Here is a 20,497-nt window from a genome sequence, read left to right as displayed (position 1 = left end):
GATGAGTTTCCTGCTTAAGGCTGCTAATACAGACTGTTTCAAATCCCCTCTCCCAAACCTTTATTTATATTGATGGTCCAGTGTACACAGTGTTTTGGCCCTCACGTGGAGGAGCTGTCAAGCTTTATAACCCCCGTTAAGCAAACACTGTTCCTGTCCAGAAATGACGCGGCTTGAATAAACATTTATGTTTGTGCGGATATGGGTCGTGTAGAAACACGCTGTTTCCTTATTTGTGTTAGGTAGTCCTAATCTGTGACATCTCGGACGACCAGAAGAAACCAGCGTGGCGGATCAATACATTTAATTTAATGTGGGGAAGAAGATTGTAGCTGTGAGCAATCACACGCAGTGTGTAGTTTGTAATGTCAGTCATTTATCACATGATCAAAACCAGATTAGATATTTTTTATTTAGATCTTTATTTATGACCTGTGAGCAGCAGTGACTGAGATGGATCATGATGTTAAAATCATCTCATCTGTTCCCAGCCAATGCCTCCTCATTCCTCTCAGCAGTCATCTGAACGGCTGACTGTTAACGGTGCTTCTGGATAAATGTAAGCAAATGAACGACCGTATTCCTTGAGAGAGTTAATGTCACCTCGTGTTGACTGTGTAGCCATCATCTTCCTTCCGTGACATATAAACATTGTTTGGCTGAGGAAACAGCAGCCGTGATGCTGCTTCATTGAGGAAACCAGAGACGCTCCTGGGCTGTATAATCTGGTCAACAGTGGACAGCTGGTCCTGGAAATTGACAGTTGATTAGATCACCATCAATAATATTGACGAAAGCTGCCCACACCTGTAAAACTGCTCTGTGCTGGCTGTGCAGATGTTTTCCTATGAAAACGGCGAGAGCGGCGGCACCCAACGAGGCGGAAGCGCTACCCCGATGCACCGCTTGAATCTGCCACTGAGCGAGGTGCTTAAAATTTTAATTATTTCAACTTTGACCTCTGTTGCCACTGACCCCTCAAAGCGCACCCAAAGAGATAGCAGCTGTATGTGATGTAGCCAGAAACACATGCAAGCAGAGAAGGTGGAGTGATGGCAGAAGAGTCTTTATGACCCTGATCTGCTCCCACATCTTTTTTACACTGCTGGTGTTGCAGCTAATAGAACACCAATTATAAAACTGATCAGTCCACCAATACAATTAATTCCACTTTGATTTGGCGAAAAACTTAAGTGATTTCCATGTGTGTGTCATTAGGGGACAGTGTCAGAGACCTAAATGCCATTCCTGAGTCTCATGTTTATACATGCTGTTTCAAGGTTAAAGCTTAACCTTCACCTTTTGCCATCGGCACATCTGTTTCATCAGAATCTTGCCCTCAAGGCTTCAAGCATGGGTAAGTACATCAAGCTCTGGAGATATTAAAGGCAGATAAAAACTGTCCATTCTTTGTAGTCTTTTCTCTGTTTACAAAGCATCTGGTCATGACTCGAATGAAAAGTATAAAGGCTGTCTCAGGAAAATTCCTCTGTTTCACAAGGCATGCTAGGTTAACCGAAACTGTGTTCCTAACCCACATACATCTTGTTGGCATTTTGAGTTCACGACCTCCAGCTGGTTTGACATTAACCTGCATGGCTGGAGTTTCACTGTCAGGATCCGGTGTAAAGAATTTAGTGGACTCGTGCAGTTTCTAAATGTGCAAACCTTCCTGTTCTGTGGTGTGTGCAGCCTTATCTGTGAAAGGAATGTGCACAAATATGTTGGCAGTGCTGCAGACTTTTCTCCATTCCATCCATTAGTGTTATTCTCCACAGCTTCAGAGGCGAGGTATGTTGCAATCGCTTCAGTGTCAACACACATTTAAGTTCACAGCTTTTCAGATTTCGAGGTTAGACCATCTGAAACACCTGCACATGCTGCTCGTTGTGTGTACATACAAAACATATGGCCCTTTTCCTGTTCAATATTTTGTCACATGCAGGTTGGCCCACTGCCAGGCTCATAAAGTTCATATAGGGCATGTGAAGAAGGATAATATTTGTTTTCTCTGCACCCGAGAAACTGACGCTGCCCGACAACAACGCCATTGTTCATCTTTTGACCCAGTTAAACAGGTGTTGCAGCAAAAGGATACAAGCTGATGAGTAACAACTAAACACATCAAGTGACAGAAAATCTCATTGTTTGAAAGGTACACATCCTGTTCGCTATGATAAAATCAGTGACATGCAAACCTGCATGACTGCTTAGGATCATATTTTTATCAATCAAAGATGACAACACCCTTAAATCTTTCAACCACATTATTAGCAGGGCAGCCTCAGGAGCAAACAGCATAATATTTGATCTTTGTAAACGGTTTGTGTTGGGGAGCTTAGACAGCTGTAAAAAGTGTGACTTTTGCTTTATTTTTTCAAAATCAAGTAAGAAACTTCACTGTAAAACATACCCGCCATAAAAACATACATGCCACAAACATCCATCAATGCCGGGAATTTCTCTGACTTGCAAAGCTACAGTGTCCACAATGACGGTGGCCATAACAGGACTTCACAGACTGAGCTAGTCGGGCTCAACTCCACATTGTCAGACTTCACTTAGCTGCATGATACTGAGCAGAACATCCATCAGTTTCAGCTGAGAGATGCTAAGTTTCAGTTGTCTCTTATCAGCATCAACTGCAGAGTGCACCACAAGTGTGCTGGAGTTAATGATAAAATGTGTATGATAATCAGAAAGGGGGTGCATCCAATGTGCAAAAATTCATGAAAATGATAAGCCGAAGATGATGATTAGACTGGATCTGCTCGCGTAGCATAGCGCTTGTATTAGAAAGGTGCATTGAATGCATTAAGCTTAAAGCACAGCTGAGGGAGACAGGAGGTAAATATGATGGTGATGACATGAAAAAAAAGAAAAAAGGACAGTTAAAACTGATGGATGTGGAGGTCAGTGTCTGTAACCCTGAACAGTGTTGCTGTTACGTTTGATCCTACCCGCTTGTTTGATCAGCACATTAAAGAAATCACATTTTTTCAATTACGCAACATAGCTAAGATCCTGTCCGTGACTAATGCGGAGATCGTAATTCATGCCTTTGTTTCATCCAGATGCTTCTGTTCTGCTGTGTGCTAGCTCTGACAAATGGTTCAAAACGCTGCAGCCAGACTGTCAGCTGTCGGCAGCTGGGTCAGATGTTTGGATGTGTTATGGTAGTTGTGTTAGTAGCAGCGAATTTAGCCTTGAGCTGCTAGCCTCAAGCTTGTACCTTGTAGTCTTCAGGAGTCCTCTGGAGTCACAAAGGGCTCTGTACAACTTCTGTCATATGTGCAGTGGAACTCCTCCTGACCTGTAAGCAGGCTTTGACGTGTAAAATTGGGTTCCCATTAAACACAAGTTCAAGTGATTAAAGCTAAGCCACATGTGGCGATGTAGAGCTTAGCTGGACAAACTAAATCTGAAAATTGCCATAATTATGTGTCATGTGCAAATATTTTGAATAGATATTCAGGTGTTGGATTTAGGAAGCAATGTTCTAATGGTTTTGATATAAAACTCATCCAGAGGGTGATCTGTCCACATAATTTTATCCAAAGCTTATCATGATAGAGGTAAAATATAGACTAATAAAAGCAATGACAATATTGGTTGTCTAACCTCAGTTCTGTATGTGCAGTGGCTGACTGAATTCAAGCTCACAGCAGCATAAAGGCGTTTCAGCAGGTGTACTCTGATGCTGGTGTTGTGTGGTCTGTGTACATGGTGCACCGTTTGGTCGATGGTGTAGGTGGAAGTCCTGCAGTAATTTACCCACCAGGCTGTGAAAGAACAATGGATGGCTCTCTCATTGATGTGGTGTCATCCAGTGAGCCCAAAGCTCTACTCGTGTCTGATATTTACTCAGCAGTCAATAATTGGTGGCAAACAGCTTTTAATGGTCATGTGTTCGCAGCACCGTGCTGACTGCCTCGTTTCACTGACGTGGTTTAATCATGCTCCATGTTTAAGTCCTACGTCTGCACACCGACCGACGCTCAACATGTTCATGCAAAGCGCTCTCACTCCCACATATGGATGCTTGCTCAGGACTCCTTGGATTCAAAATGGGGGTCTCCTCGACCCATCCGGCCATCCGAAACTCTGCCATTGGTGGAGTTTTCTTGCTCTTTATACTACATCGTTTGACACATTGGGAGTGAGAACAGGAAGTCACAGCTGGTATTTTTGTTTATCGTGGGCACCAAAAAAGGAATACGGCTGTGTGGTTTCCTGTTTTAGTATTGAAGTGAGTAATCAAATTAGAAAAGAAACTGAAACCATAAAAGAAGTCTGATGTCTGTTTTTGAGACTGCATCACATTAGTGGATTTCGGGCTTGTCTTCACTGTGTGCATGCACTGAAAGCACAGAGCTCAGGGGAGGGCACACAGCAAAGGTGGAGTACTGTCAGTCATTTTAATGATTCCTGAGGAGATTTAGTATTTATGACAGATTTTAACCTCTGCTATCCCGTTCACCAGAGCTGACAGACAACCTGTAGCCCCTGTAATATTTATATATATGCTGCACTGGACCAAGCATTAAATAAAGATCATGAGATTAAAACAGTTACACATCACTCGTCACATTTTTTAAGAGGGAGGAGATTTTTAACTTTGTTGCCTTCATTTGTGTGATGTCTGTGTGTAAAGTAGTGACTTCCTTAAATAATCCCAAACAGACAGATGCTACCAAAACAAAACAACGAAAGCCTGATTTATTAGATTGTCTACTTTAAGGCTTTTAAGAAAACACAGTAATTGTCCGTATTTACTTCTGACCTGTTTTTCATTTCCAAGATTGAACTGAATAACTGAACGATTGGATAATACATGAACAGTCATCCTCCCAGCAACCAAAAGAACCAATTTAAAGCAGAGCGGCGGTCTCTCGAAGGTTACAGACGTTAGTGACGGCAGATATTTTGATTTGTCACAGCAGGAAAAGGGCAGGTGTGTCTGACAGCATTAATGTTATGATTCATGCCTGTCAAAGTGTTAATATCTCATTGTCTGGTGCTTTATTGTGGCATGAATGGTGTGACATTGCTTCCTTGTTTCAGGGCCAGAGTTCTTGTGTTGCACATGCTGGTTCATGGTTACGGCTTATTGCTTCACTTAACTGGAACAGATCCACGGTTGATGTTATCAGTTTTACCTGAGCGTTTCTTGGTATGACAAGACAAAATATCCACTGTGAGAAAGGTCTATCACTCATGGGCAAAATCTTACTTGGCTTTCACCTTAATGTTTTTCTTTCAATTGTTAGTAGGAGTTGGTAAAACTGTACTTACCGATGCAGTTTCAGAGATTAAAAAAAAAAAAAAAAAAAAAAAACAAGAAAAAGGAGGAGTCTTGTATTCCACCTAATAACAGTAGCCCCGAGGCTTTATTTTCCAAAAATCTAAATATTGTCCAGTGTGGCCTCCAAAAGAGAAACATGCTCTGTGTGTACAACGTGCACTGTGTTACTGTGATATGACTCCACCTATATACCGCCGTGCTGTGCTGTGCTGTGTGGCAGGGCCAGTGAGTAATCCATGAATCAGTGCTATCGCAACAACTGGAGCCAAGGGGTCGAGCTCCTCTCTGACAAAGTCATATCAAACTCATGTCAGACTAACCAAGTTTGAGAAAGTGCTTTGTTTTACTTTATGAGAGCAAACCCACAATAATGTCATGTGATCGTTTGGGTGAAATCCAGCACATGTAAATGAGAGTGTTCTGCAGTCCTGTCTCACTGTCAGCCACACACTCCTCCAGACTGCAAGATGTCTGAGAGGGTTCAACAAGACCTTCTAAAATAAAAGAGGTTACAACACGAATAGAAAGAGCAAAAGAGTGAAATAAATGACACTGTTCAAAATGATAGTTTGAAAAAGATCTAAAGGGGCGAAACAGCAGCAGGATTGAAGTGACTTCAGGTTTCAAACAAATCCTCAAAGAAACCAAAGGAGCCTTGGCTTTAACTTCTGCTTGCTTTCAATAAAACCTGCAGCTTGAAACCCTCCCAGATGCACAGTGTCTGCCCCTCACAGCGCTGAAGACGAAGCTCCTCAGACATTATCAGCCAGGCAGTACTGACACCGACAGCTGCTCAAAACTGCCTGAAATTAGCTTATTTACTGCCGGAGCTTCACGGGTGGCAGCAATTAAGCAGGCTGATTGCCTGAGGTGACGGGTGTCTTAAAGGATAAGACTGGCGTTAGTTTATCTTTTTATTATTATCAATAAATCCCATTATGAGACCAAAACCAGCAATAAACCTACTGACAAGTGCTGTCTGTGTAGCAAAAGCTTGAAATAGTTTACGCCTCCATGTCACAGCTCATTGTCATCTGAAAGCTATGGGCCACATTCATTGTAAAAGAGAAACCTGTCATCCAAAGTTTTGTTTGTGTTGTGATTAAAATAGCCTCTTGCACAACAGTGGAGTTTTAGAGCACACAGATGAGCTGCATCACGCTTCGGCTGCACAGGCAATGCTTGATGGGATGTTCATTGTTGATTTTTTTTTTTTTGTTGAATTTGCCTTTTCAGGCAATTTGTTGAGTCTACAGCTGTGGTAGCGGCACAGTGAGGTTGTACCTGCTGATGTTGAGCAGTAATGATATGATATGTCATTAGCTGAAGGTGATGGGGGTGTCAGTTTACAGGTATTTGCTGGTAAAATGAAATACTGGACTAATAATATTCTGACCAGATGAAAAATCCTGGCATCACCAATTACCAAAATTTCATCTGTCAGCACATGAATGTGTGTTCCTGGCAAATTATCCAGTCATTGTGTGAGTCATGAGTAAAGTCGTGACTGACAGCTGACTCTAAACAGCAGCAGCCTAAACCTGATGGAGCCTAAATATGCATCAAATCAACACGTTTCATAAATGTTGCTAGTTTGATCCCTGAACCAATCAGATCAGTCGGGGCAGAGAAAGTGAAAGAGTCGTGCTTGCCTTCCTGCTCATTACCACCACTGACCCTCAGCGTCCAATTCTAAAATCCATCTTGCTTTCTGATCCCAAAACATTTTTGACACAATCCTTCAAAATGATGGAAAAACGCTGAACACTTCAAACTGATTCATTACTTCTCGCTGTTGTTGTGTCTGAAGCCAGTTTTGGAAAGTTTGCTGAACAGTTATTACTGTAAGACTGCATGTGACACATTTCTGGCCAGTGATGACTGATGAATGATTCAGCTTTCATTCATCTCAGTTTACACAACCATCGCAGTACCCAAAGCCATCACCAGGGCTCCTTTTAGTCACGTCCTCATGGACAGAACTACAGTTACAGAGTGATATTTGTGTCCTAATCCACTGAAGACAGTCCTGAAAGTTGTCTAAGTTAAAGGACATGAGAGAAAAAGTCTTTTAACTCACCTCGAGATGGACAGTCAGATTTGACTCTTCTTCATCACTTTGAGTTGTCAGAACACATTTTGACGTGAGCTATGCGTCAGACGCTCACTGAGAAGTGATTCAACACTGGATGAGTTCGCCTGTGGCAACTGTGTGTGTGTGTGTGGGGGGAGTGTTGGGGGTGTGTGTATTGCTCAGGCATGTGGAAGGTGTCGGGAAGATCTTCGGCCCCAGAAACTCCACTTTTTCAAAAAATCTTTGCCGTCTTGACTGAAAAACACCTTCTAGGCAAACACACGAGGAAAACTGTCACTCCACTCAGAAATGTCATTTTTCTGACGTTATTGGGCCGATTATTGGAACCTCGCAGAAAGATTTGGTTTTCTTCATCCAGACTTTGAGATATGGGTTTCTGCTCTCGACCCAAATGGAATGAATGGAATTTGAACAGAAAATATTTTGTATTCCTTTCATATAAACAAAGTTTAATGTAAATTTTTATATTATGATTTTATCTCGTTTCCTCATTGTTGTGAACCAGGCTTTTATCTATACAGCAGTGCGCTCTGAGCCTGTTTGAAAAGGCTATGGGCATGGGTCAAGTTTATGACGTTTATGATGTTATTACGCCAGTGGGAGGCAGTAAGGCGCTAAAGTGTGCTGAGTCTGCTGCAAAGAAGAAGAACACAGCGAGCGCAGTCCGGACTCAGAGTTACTTGCAGTAACTATTTTTCAGAAAGGAAGTTAAAGTTAACAATGACAACAGCAGAGCTGTGGCAAAAGGTGATATTTGGGCCAATTTTTGTTGCAATGAGGCTGAGAAAAAAGCTGAAATGAGGCAATAAAATATCTGGTAAGAATGCCACAAACCTGAGGAGACATCAAGGCTCAAAACAGGCAGGTTTTGTTTGTTGTGTATGAGACTGACTGAAATGTTCAACGTACTCTGATGACTAAAAACAAACTGAAATGTCCACAGTTCAATTTGACTAAAATTATACTACAATTAACGCTAATTTCAAAAGCACGTTGCTGGCACTCTTCTAGCTTGTGCATACCAGTGTTCAGCAGGAGGCGGCAGTGTGCAGTCTGAGGTCGGGGGAGCCGTTAGGCCGAGGCACCTAATGAACCGGCACAATTCAAGGGCTGCTCTGAATAACATGCTGTCAGCAGGTTTCATAGTATTGATGACTACAGTGTTTCTTTGGTGGAGAATATTTCCAATAACTACTGTCCAGGAAATTGATGCGTATCTTAAAACCAGGGCTTCTAGAGCTCAATCTGTCTCCATGTGTAGATGTGACTCAAAAGACAAGAGAAAATGTTGTAATTTGGGTGAATCGCACCTTTTAACACAATGCAGATTCATTTGTGAAGCTCAAATTACCAAATAAGGACCTTTACTTTCTCCATTGTGTTTAGAGACGTAACATCTGGAAGCAGGAATGTGGTTTGATTTATTTTCTGGGCTTCTGTCTGTGTTTGTGCCACGACATGCACTGAGAAGACTGACGCTGTCGAATTTCTGTTTGTGTGTTTAGAAAAGAGACAACCCTTGTTTGCGTGTGTGTGTGTGTTCCCGATAACTGCAGAACAATGGATGTGCCAAACCAATTGAAAAGAAATGAGCATTTCTATTTAATGGCTCCAGAATATGAATAGAGATGTGGAGGTAAACAGCTAGCGTGCTGAGTAAGATAAAGACTCGTTCTCACGGTTTTTAACAAAAGCGCCTCTTTGTTCTTGAGTAGAAACTGCTGCAACTATGTGACTTGTGCAACAGGCTGCTTTTGAGAGCAGTTTATGAGAGAAAGTGATGAAGCTTGGTTTAAAAAACGCCTTCTGATGATTTTGCTCTGCAGAGCTTGGCCAGTAACAGGGCTAAGGAAGTTTGTTGTGAGGGTAGCACCAGAGGACGAGGTTTCATTGTCTGGGAACCATAAAAATGTATTTTTGGTTTTTCTGTTTTTCAGCTTTCGACTGAACGCTGCCGGCTGAACTCAGAGTCGATTGTCTGGAAGTCTGTCATGCTGTTTGAGGCCTGTCTCCTCAAAAAAAAAAAAGTGAGGGTAAGGCTACACCTTTGTGCATAATTCATTATCCCTGACAAACTAGCATGCATTAATTAGCATTAATTTAGCATGCATGCACGTGATCTGCTCTATACTTAGACTTCAGTCCTTCATTTGGTGCGTTTGGTTCTATTCATCAGCAGCCTCACTGAATACTCTCCAGATAGACATAAATTGATATTTCAGCCATAAAACATTCATCAGTGTAAGAGTGCTGCTTTTTCTTTTCAAGTCCTATCACTTAGCCTGCTGGCTACATCATCTCTAATTGTTGGAGCAGACAGGTTTGACACCCATGTTACCGTAGATGATTAGTGGAGTTGATTGGTGGCTCTACGCTCGTAAAATGTCATTAATCAGAGAGGAGCAGATAAGACAGAGCGGCTGCAACAACATGGAAGCAGCCAAATATGAAGGCATTCATGATGCGTGTGATGTCAGTGGATTTTAAAAGCTGTATATGCTTTCCAATTTTCTTGTCAATGCATCAAATGTTGGCCAGCAGATGGTGATGAAACATGCTTGTCTTGACAGGCACCGCCAAAAGAGTGTCAACCATTTTGTGATCTGGTGTGTGCAGATTTCCTTTTTGCGCCTTATGATCCTTTAGACCACTTTGGATGCGTGTGATTGTCTCAGTCTCAGATCTCTTTAAAAAGGAAGAGGGACTAAGAGACAAAGACCAGCTCAGTCAAAATATGGAGAGATGTCCAGCAGACATCTTTGTCCTCACTGTGAAACCTCAGGCCTTTAATACCTCCTTAATTAATCCCTCATTTACCCCTTAAAGCATAATGAACACATTCATCTAAATCGCGTTTATGGCAAAGCAGAAGGAATCCCTTCATTTGTCCTTTCATCTGAGAAAAAATCAAATCCCTTAATCAACAAATTAAATACATTTGATGGGGCGCTTTTCCAGATCCATTCATTATCAATTTGAGGCATCATCAGAGTTGGGATTTTGGTTAAAATCTCAGATTTTTTCAGGCACAAAGTGAGTTCAGTATTCGAGTACTCAGCACCTTTGCCCCAGGTGTGCAATAAAGTAATGGTAATAATTTAATTTGTAAAATCCTTAAGACCTTTGTAAAGCCCACGTGAAGGCGTGACTTTAATGATTATTCATCCTGAAACATGGCTATAACTAAAAATGGCGTACTTCAATCCATCAATTATCCCCTGAAAATCCCATTAAAAACGCCTTCGTTACATCATTGTTGATGGTAAATTAATCAAATTTCCAAGTAAATGAAGGGATTCAGCTTCACAGTGCTTTCAAATGAACACAAGATCCTTTCTTTATACTTATATTTTATTAATTTTCACCGCACATGTTCAGGGAAACACATGTCAATATGGATTTGTTACATGAATATCTATTGCACTATAGATATTTGTTTTTTAAAAATACATGTTATGAGATGGCATTAGACTGGCATGGCACCAATATAAATCTCTTTTTTTAATAATAGAGTTTGGCATGTTACTTTTAAAATCAGATATATCAAGACACATAATCGTGGGCACACATCATGTACAGTACTCGACACTCAAAACCCCAGAGCAAACAAAACAGCGACCTGCTTCACTCGACATCGATTCGTTGACAGCAGATAGCGTGATCCACTAAAATGGTTTCCTGAAGGCAAATAAAGAACTTGCTTTGAAGGAGATTAGCCTTTATCACACTGGCTGACAATGACGGATGTGAGTGAGCGATAACTACATTTCGATAAAGCAGCCGTGTGAATGTCCATATCAAAGCAAGGACTTGAACACAGATGAGATGTGGTTTGAAGGCGCAGAGTGCTGCTAAATGCTATAAATCTGAATCCCACGCATTAGCTGGAGAAGTGTGGATATTAAAGCAAAGCCTTGGCGACTTGAGGATGATGATTGGGTCGTACTGAATGATTGATGAAGGCTTGATTCCAGCCCTGCTCCTCGTGAAGAGGGGAGATACAATCAGATCTGATCATGTTCAACAATCTGTGACACAAGGTAATTTTTCCTGAGGAGAAAACAAACCTCGTGTCCCAAATCCACCCTATACCACAGCCCCGGCCTCTGTGCAATGAAGAAACACACTGAAAACGACAGCATCGGCTGGTTTTTGAGTCCAGCAACAAGCAACTGAGATGGAGGAACTATGAACAGCTTAAAATGAAAAACATTTTCAAAGATGTAATTCTGTAAAGAAGAAATGAAAGATGAAATAGAATAACGGTTGTGGGCGATGGAGAGATGGCTCCACTGACGGCAGTAAAGCCTCCAAAATATTTCTCCTTATGCCATTTTTCCCATAAGATTTGACATGAGCAGTATTTTCATCCACTGGCACATCGTGTTATTTGCACTTTCTTGTGTACTTAACTCCCTAAAAATGCTGGACTGTCAGTCAGAGAGAGGTACTGCGAGTGGGCCTACGTTTAATGACATAATGCACTAGTTTGTAGTTTTCAACTTTGAGAGACTTTCTATGCTTCCTACACTAAATCTGAGAGAAATATTACACTAACTCTGTAGATTATGATTTGAATAAAACTAAAAATTTCAGACTCAACTCCATCTAGACGTGACACCAGAATACCTTTTAAAGTCCTCTGTATATTTAACATATCTGGATAATCTGATAATGTTTGTGTGATTAAGTAAATATTTGAATAAGTGGATTTTAGTATTATTTTAGTACTTCTTGCAGTACTAGTACAACAACTTAAACAACAGAACAGAACCTCGATCCTTCAGGTCTGGTTAAGTGAAGGCAGCTGAAGGTACTCGGTTAAGGTTGAGGAGAAGATGGCAGTCATGGTTTACATAAACCAACACTGATGGTCATAAAGTCTACTGCCACCTGTTGTCGCTGTCATGCTGCTTCCACCTTTGCCACTGAGAAAGGCCTGCAAGAGGTCACAAACTTAAGCATGCAGCAGGTTGTTTTAAGCGTTTGAGCAAAGGACCAACGCTGTCATCCCTTCATGTACGTTTATAGTACGGAGCCTTTGATTTCAGGCCTGCTGCCACTGGCCTCTGCTGTCATAGTGCCCTGTGATCACAGGAGTCGATCCACAACCACATACACAGTGGTTATGGTTACAGTATAAAGGAGGTCATACAGGAAAATGCCTCGAGCACGTCTGAGTGTGTTCATTTAGGTTCCTGCCAAAAGTCTCTGACAGAACGGACTGAGTGTTAACAGCCTTTACCAAATGATGGCTGGTGTTGATTTCCCACCCTGGTGGCGACACGGACACAAAGATGATTAATATGCATTAGACCTGCAGTAGGTTTGTGTTTGCGAGTTTAGTTGAGGGGAAGACTGATGTTGTACATGCGCTCAGGGTTTGTCTGCGATAAAATATGCGCGGTAAGGAGCGAGGGATTGTGTGAATGAACATAAGAAGAGGCATTAAGCGTCGGCTGGATGAGGTGGCGAAATGTAGCTTTGCTTTTTCTTTTTTCTCTTTTTTTTGGCACAGCCCACATCAGTGCAATGCAGAAAGTACGCAGATCCCAGAGCAGCAACACACAACCGAGCTGAATGAGAAACACGACACTACTTCACAGCCGAGAACATGCTGCTCGTATCCCTGACGGTGTAAAATAAATTCTTTAATACGGTGCATGACGAGCCGGCTCCATTGTCTAATTAGCTATTAATGACATCTCTGCCACAGTGGAAGGCTCGGCACGGCCAGATTTATGTAACATTACTGAATGATAATTCGCAAAGCTCTGGAGAACATGCTAATCCACTGCATAATTCATCACCGCACAAGCCTACTTCAGTCAGCTGATCAGTATTCATAAGGTTTGGCCTTGGTTTTTGGCATTTGTGCTGCTGAACTGCAGCTACATTCTCAACTCACATGTCTTTTTACATTCAGCTTTAATCTGCTCTCTTAGCCTTAATTAATTTGGTGTTATTAGACGAGAGGTTAAAGGATGACGCTGCAGACGTGGCGTGATGTCGAATCCTAAAGTCATTGCCCTTCCTGCTGGTTGTGGTTGCTGCTGTTCATCAGTGAGGCGTCTTGATGGAACCTGTCCAGCCTTTTGTTTCACAGCATAGAGATACAAAAAATAACTATTTTCTTGTCTATTTGTACTGATGTCCCTGGGGAAAGAGGCAAAGCAGCCAATGGTTACACATCATGGTCAAACTATGGCATAAAAACCCAAACAATCAAGACAAAGTTTCACACACGTAGGCAGCAATGGTAGAAATCAGCATCTGCAGAGCAATAAAATACAGAACATACTTCACGGATCTAAGTACAAGCCTTTTTTTCTCCGAGCAAACTATAAAATGCAAGCCTAATATGCTGTTCAGTTTCATCTGCCTTTATGATAACGTACTGCAAGTATGTGTTTATTGAAATTGCTATAGTGCAACACCTTGTTCACATCTTTACGCATTGTGAGGTTGACAGAAATTGGATGTCGTTTGCAGCAGAATAGCTTCTCTTTTTTGGCTGTCCACTGTTTCCTAAATGGACATTTTGGACTTTGCACCTATGGCGTGACACCAACATACCCAGAATTAGCAAAAAGATCACTGCTGTTTCACATAGTTTGCAACCATCGTCTCTCCACACCTAACAGAAAACAACCAGAATTTAAACTTCCATGTTGACTGATAGACATGAATTTAATTATTTAAAGGTTTTATGATTAAGACTTTGCTGCTGAACGATTCTGAGGGCGGTTTGCTCCCTTCTGCTAACATTAAGTAATTCTTTTTCCAAAGGAGCTGTAGGCGATGTTGCGTTTTTCACATCCTGTATGAGCGAGTGTTGTGTTTATGATGCTCTGGGGAGGAGGAAAGACGATGGCATGTAAAAAGAAAAACAACGGACAAAGCTGTGAACAAGGCGTAATAACGATGTCTGATACCATCTGATAAAAAGATGCAAGAAACTGCCTCGTCTGAGGAGGAGGTGCTGAGACACAGTGATGTTCGAGAATGAGCTCATGCCCATCCTCCTACTTCCTGTCAAAAAGCTGACACTTCCTCCCAGCGATGTTGTTAGACTCAGCTGCACTAATTATAGCGCCAAGTCCAACCGAGTCTGCAGTATTCTGCCTCGACTGCAAAATTGTGCTTAGGAGTTTGTGTCCCAGAAGTGTTAAGGCTTTTTAAATCTCAATACCAGACTTTTTTCTAAGTACTAATGAGCTATACCAATGAAGTTTAACAAGATGAATGATTAGATGTAAGGTATTAAAGGTTTATATATCCACAAATAAGCACAATCAAGTCAATTTCAAAATAAGAAGAGACATGGTAAAAAGAATTGGCCTGGTATTGGTGTTTTTTTTTGCCCCACTCATACGATATGTTTATCTTATGTGTCAGAGAGGAAAGGTTCGCAAAGCACCTAATTATGGTTGAATACAGATAGAACTCGTCAAATCATGGACAGTAACTCCTAGTCACTTTAGTCTGAATTTTAATGAATGTATTTTCCAGTTTTGATCTTATCAAGACTACTGCAGCTGCACAAACACTACTTTATGCAACAAAATACACAATTTAGTCCCTCATTCAACATTTTCTGCACTCTTCCTCTAATAATCAATATGGAAAAAGGTGAATGTTCATCGTTGAACCCAACCATACACTTCAATGGTCTGCGAACCTAACCTCCTAACAGCGGCTCCTTGTCTTTCCTGTCATTGGGAGCCAGTAAGGATGAGGGGTTAGCATTAGAATTAGCTGCAGTTAATGGAGCCACAGGGTAGCCACGGCGAGCAGGAGCGATGGCCCCAAGGTGGAGGCCAGGGAAGCAGCCAGGAGCCTGCCGTTGTTGACCAGCCTGAAGGAGATAACCTCCACCTTGAATCCGTCCTCGGTGGCCATGCAGCGGAAGACGCCTTCCTTCAGGGGTGTGTCAATGGCTGGCCCCAGGACGCAGAAGTCCCCGGAGAAGAGGCACGGATAGTTCTTGCCGCAGTTGTCCTTCTCCCAGCGGTAGGTGGCGTGAAAAGAGTGCACAGGGCAAGGGAGGAAGATGGAGGTGTTGGACTGCACTACAACTTCTCTGGGAGAAGTTCGACGCTGTTTCAGAGCTGTGGGGAGAAAGTAATGAAGAGCTTTATATCAACACCTGATGCAACTCAACAGTGGTTCAGCCCATATCTAACTCATTTTTTTTTCATATTTGCTACTCTAAACATCAATTGTTTTACAGATTTTTGCCATTGCTGGGTCACCAACCTGGAAAAGCAGCCGACTGCCTCCAGCTCCAGACCCTCAGGGTCTCGAAGCCCCCACATTCATTATGTGTCAGTTGGTTTGCGGTTATTTGATTCGTTGCAGTTTCATTTGGGAACATGCACCATGAAGCATGCTGGCAACACAAAGACCTAAGACCTGCAGTATCACCTGTCATGTAGGGGGACCCTGTGCCAAGTTGTCAGTAGGGGCCCACAGTTCAGTTTTGGCTTGGTGCCCCTAACCAGGTTAATCCAACCATGATCTTAATGAGGGGAAAAAAGTCACACTGAAGTGACGCATTTTAAGTTTCTTGCTTATTTGGAACAAACCAAAGACAAACTGGGTGGTTAGACGACAATGGATGAACAGAATCAACTTCATTGACTGCTAATTTGCTAATGGTTGCATTCTGTTTTTATTTGCGTTTTACACAGTAAAACACAGACCCTAGACTTTTTTGGGATTGAAAGAAACAATCTAATCATACAAATTTCCTTATAATGCCGGATTATAATGCTACATATACCTTATATAGGGTTTTGATTGCCATGAGCTAGCTGGCTAACTTGCAACAATTAATAAAATCTTTGAGTTCATGCAGTAGCACATTGGACAAATTTGCATTTTGCATTTTTCAGTGAAAACTAAACATTAAGCAATTTTCCATTTGATCATCCATATTGTTTTTAAACTCAAAAATAGACTCATATAGAATAAAGATGATAAAATGTATTGTATGAAACTTTGCGGTGTGCAGTTTCTTTGTTCTTTATCAGTTAAAGATCGTCTTTAGTGTGACTTTCAGGGGAAATAGATGGAAACTTGTTCTTGTGACCACAGGCATTACATGTGGCACCACTGACAAAACTGGAAATAAATACCATGTTAAAATCTGATGTCTTAAGGAGATAGCCTTCCCTTCTGAGGGGAGTAATTGTCATGATCATTCAGGGTTATAACTGGGTTTTGAGCTTTGAAACAGGGCAAGCCATGATGTAAGAAAAAAATCTCTCCCTGCGGGTTTTGGACTGTTCAATTATATGATAATCATCTTTTTACTGTAGCTGCTCAGAGAGGTTCCTCTTTTGGTTTAATTAAGATACAGAGAGAGTGGGAGAGAGCAGATAAGGGCTCACCAGCAGCTTCCCCACAAACCGAGGAGTTCGAATGGTCCAGATTCTGAATGAGTGCCCTGTCGGAAAAGAATAGAGACGACAAATTAGCAGCGTTAAATAGTTTCACAAATGGCTTATGAGCCTCCACATCAACCTACTGTTACTCACAAATTAAAACATGCAGAGACAAATCATTCAACAATGTCGGGGGGAAGCAGAAAAAAGGACTCGGAGCTCATGACTGATTTACACACTGTTAAAATTGGAAATGCACAAGATCCATTCAAGCCAAAGCAATTTGCAAACCAGCGCAGGATTAGCTCAACATGCAATTTCGGTGATGTCATGTTTTTCTTTGAACCGCAGTTTCGTCATAGTTAAAGCAAGTTTTATCACCCCAGGGCCAATGATTGTCAGTCAGAACATAAGGAATTCTCTCTTAATTGCAGATTTAAGCTTTATCAGGCAGTACTGACACAGTGTTTTCAGAACTGCATTGAGAGTGCCCCATCATACCCAGTTGTGACGTTGTATCCAGGCGGGATGGCGATGCACTTCCTCCTGGCCTTGTCCCAGCCACAGTATGGATCCCGGGAAAGGATGCACTCCCTGCAAGTGTCACCATAGCGGCCACAGTCAGCCAGCGGCAGTCGCTGGACCTCCATCGCTGTTCCGACATACAGGTGTCCCTAAGGAGGAAAAGACACAATGGACTATGTATTTATTGATTCAATAACTGCACCAGCATTGCTGGAATAAATCAGCCAGTGTTGCGTCATTATTTAAAAGTGCAGACTTTATGGCAGCAGAGCCTCTGAAACAGCTTTAAAACCAACACGAGACAGTAAAACCCTCATCTTAAACCCCAAATGAGGAATTTCAGAAGACAATTTCCTTGAATGAAAATTGACAAAATTTGGTTTGATTTATCCATCTTACCTTTAATAGAAGGATGAACTGTTTCAGATTGAACTCTAACAATGAATTCTGAACAAAGGCTAAAAATCATCAGTCACATTTCTTCCTCCTTTCACCTCTGATTGAAGCCCTGGTTATCTTATGGCTACAATATGCAGCTTCAGTGCAATTAATCTTCCTTTTATGTTTGGGGGCCTGCGGCCGTTCCCAGCCATGATGTGTTATTTATGGTGAAAGAAGGAATGCAGCTGAAAGACCATGTACCAAACAGCATACCGTTACTCCTCATACCTTTTGGGAGTCAATGGCCATGTTTAGAACGGGTCCCTCGTTGTGAAACAGAGAGTACTGAGATATGATGAAGACCCCCTCGCTGGTGTGAAGAACTTTGAGAACTTTGCCTTGTTCTGTAGAAATAAAGAAGGACAAGACATCGTAAATGTAGTGGAGGATTGGATCACAGGCCTGCAGTCTTCTAAACTCTTCTGCAAGTGCCCACATACAGAAAAAAGCTAGAACATCCACAGTGTCATATGTTAAAACTTGTGCATTCCGGTTTTCTCTTTTTGCCTGATATGCAGCCCTTGTTCTGCTGTCCAAAGGGCTTTATAAATATACAGATTTGACTTGGCCAGCTTCCACTCTTTAAGGAGGCTGGAGGGCCAAAGGCAAAATGGCAGACTATAATTTTAAAGATTTTTTTGAACAGGCATTTGTGAAGGCAGAGCTGCTCTGCAAAAAGAACTGTACTTGTTTAACCTCAATGGATGGATCCAAAATCGCAGTTCTGGCTGCAATAATGCAGTAGAGGAAGTGTTTTACTCAGGCTGCTAATGGTAGGGGGAAGTTCAGAGGTTGAGATCTGTAGAACACCTTCCATGCACTCAGCAGTGGAACTAAAGTAGCCTCACTTTTGGATTCCGGGTGACTTTTAAATTAAACACTGAGTTCGTTCCTCACTGAAACAATGGAGCGTTCGATGTCTTAGATCATTTATTCTTGCTCCACCGGGGATCTTTCCCAGAGCAGATGAGTGCCATACCAAACTGATGGAAAATGAGATTTCTTTTGTAACCACTGGCCATAATGTAATAGTTATGTTATGACGTCTGGCTTAGAAACTGAGCTTTGCAGGCTAACCGAAGGTTCCAGGCCCACTGCATGCAAATGGGTTTAAAAATATGCTTGGGAATATGCACTATGAGAGCACAATGTCAACATGATAAAGCACTTAAGGTGGGACCCACTTTATTGAAACCCTTTGTCAAAATCTAGTCTCAAAACCTTCCTTATTGTTTCATACTTCATGCTTTGTTTCATAAAATTAGCACTGAGCAAACCACCGACCAGGTCATTTTCCAGCATAGAAAAACTGTTCAAGCACAGAATGTGGACTGAACAAGTGTTTTCCTCCTATTTGCTCTGACTAAATTGTAATTGCATGGAAAATTTGCTGTGGGAGTGCGTGTCCTGCATCGATTCAGAAAGCTTGTGTTTAAAGGATAAAGAAGTTTGCTTCGCAGAAGTGTGAAATCAGCAAGGGCAGTAAAGTCTTCACTGCTCATTGACAGAGGATGGATACTCGATAATGACAATTATGTACATACAACAGTACAAGGTGAAAGCAGGCCATCCACCATAACCCCTAGAAACACAGTCAGTCATGTTACACACACTATGGACAGAATGTAAATTCAGACGCAATGAACACAGCAGTAATGCACATATTTGGTTCTGTAGCCTTAAGTAGCTCTAGCCTTTACTGCGGCATTAGAAATGCTATTGGTTATTATCAGTTTTTCAACACAAGTTACCTTATAAATCTGAATTTACGGTGGGAAAACTTTGCTACTCCATTAGCATGACCAGCAAAATGGGCTAAGTTACCAAACTGCAATGCTCTTTTGCCTCAGAATTGACGCATTCCTGCAAAAACTAGTGGCTAGCTGCAGCTAACGGCTCAGTTAGCAGCGGTAACAGTTGGCATCTGCTCATTCTTCTGTGTGTGCAAAGCTATGGGGAAAAAACAAAGATGACCAAGTCCGTTCATCAATTCATCAAGTCTACCACAAGCTGAAACAACGGCACAGCGTCTGTTAGCTAGGTTAGCTTATTATTCTGCTTTTGGAACTCGTGTGTTTGTTTTCCACATGGAAAGCTCATTTTCCGTGCTGCACAGATGAACATAAGGCGTCTGTGTGAATATTTCCTTCAGTTATCATTTGGTCCAAATGAAGTCTGCCTAATGAATTGGGTTTGCTGCAAAGTGCTCCAGCAGACTCACAGGCCTGCTGGAGTTTGGTCCACCTTTGTTCAGTTTTGCACTGCCGGTAAATAACGCCGTCTTGGACGCAGCTTGATTCTGAAAATGAAGGAGGCATTATTCCAGCCGTCAGCCATTACTCTGTTTTGTGCAATAAGTTATAAACCAGCAGACAGCGAAGTGCAGCATCACTCTCACAGTCTGACTGTTTACAGTCTCATGAGCTGCTCAGTATTTCTTTATTACTTTCTACCTTTTGTGGTGCAGAGTGTGGAGATATTTCATTGGACTCAAAGCCAACTAAAACATTCGTCTACTCTTACTGTTTGCGTTCTCCAGCTCGTTGCCTGCAGACTACTGCTCCTTCCTTTCCAAATAATGACTCGGCAGACTTAAAGGCTCCCTGCAGAAACACATTCCGACTTGTTTCATATTTTGTCACATCTCCGATTATTTTAGCTTCCCCACTGTGAAAATGTGATTGGAGTGATACCTTTTTATCTTACATCTCCATTTCCTGAATGCTCCCTCCATGAGGCACT

At 41.8% G+C, this 20,497-nt stretch overlaps 1 protein-coding gene across 1 annotated transcript in view; it reads right to left on the bottom strand.

Moving 5' to 3' along the window:
• Window positions 1-10,733: 10,733 nt before the first annotated feature.
• Window positions 10,734-20,497, bottom strand: part of LOC143324152 (semaphorin-7A) — a 37,050-nt gene continuing 27,286 nt past the window's right edge. Inside the window, exons 11-14 of the mRNA XM_076736380.1 lie at window positions 17,984-18,099; window positions 17,291-17,463; window positions 16,796-16,851; window positions 10,734-15,511 (exon numbers count right to left, since the gene is read on the bottom strand). Coding sequence (XP_076592495.1) covers window positions 15,165-15,511; window positions 16,796-16,851; window positions 17,291-17,463; window positions 17,984-18,099 — 692 coding nt within the window. The 3' untranslated portion in view covers window positions 10,734-15,164. The remainder of the gene's footprint in view (window positions 15,512-16,795; window positions 16,852-17,290; window positions 17,464-17,983; window positions 18,100-20,497) is intronic.

Source organism: Chaetodon auriga, chromosome 8 (assembly GCF_051107435.1).
Source record: "Chaetodon auriga isolate fChaAug3 chromosome 8, fChaAug3.hap1, whole genome shotgun sequence".
In the NCBI taxonomy this organism is placed as follows: domain Eukaryota; kingdom Metazoa; phylum Chordata; class Actinopteri; order Chaetodontiformes; family Chaetodontidae; genus Chaetodon; species Chaetodon auriga.
This window is presented reverse-complemented; position numbering and strand designations above follow the sequence as displayed.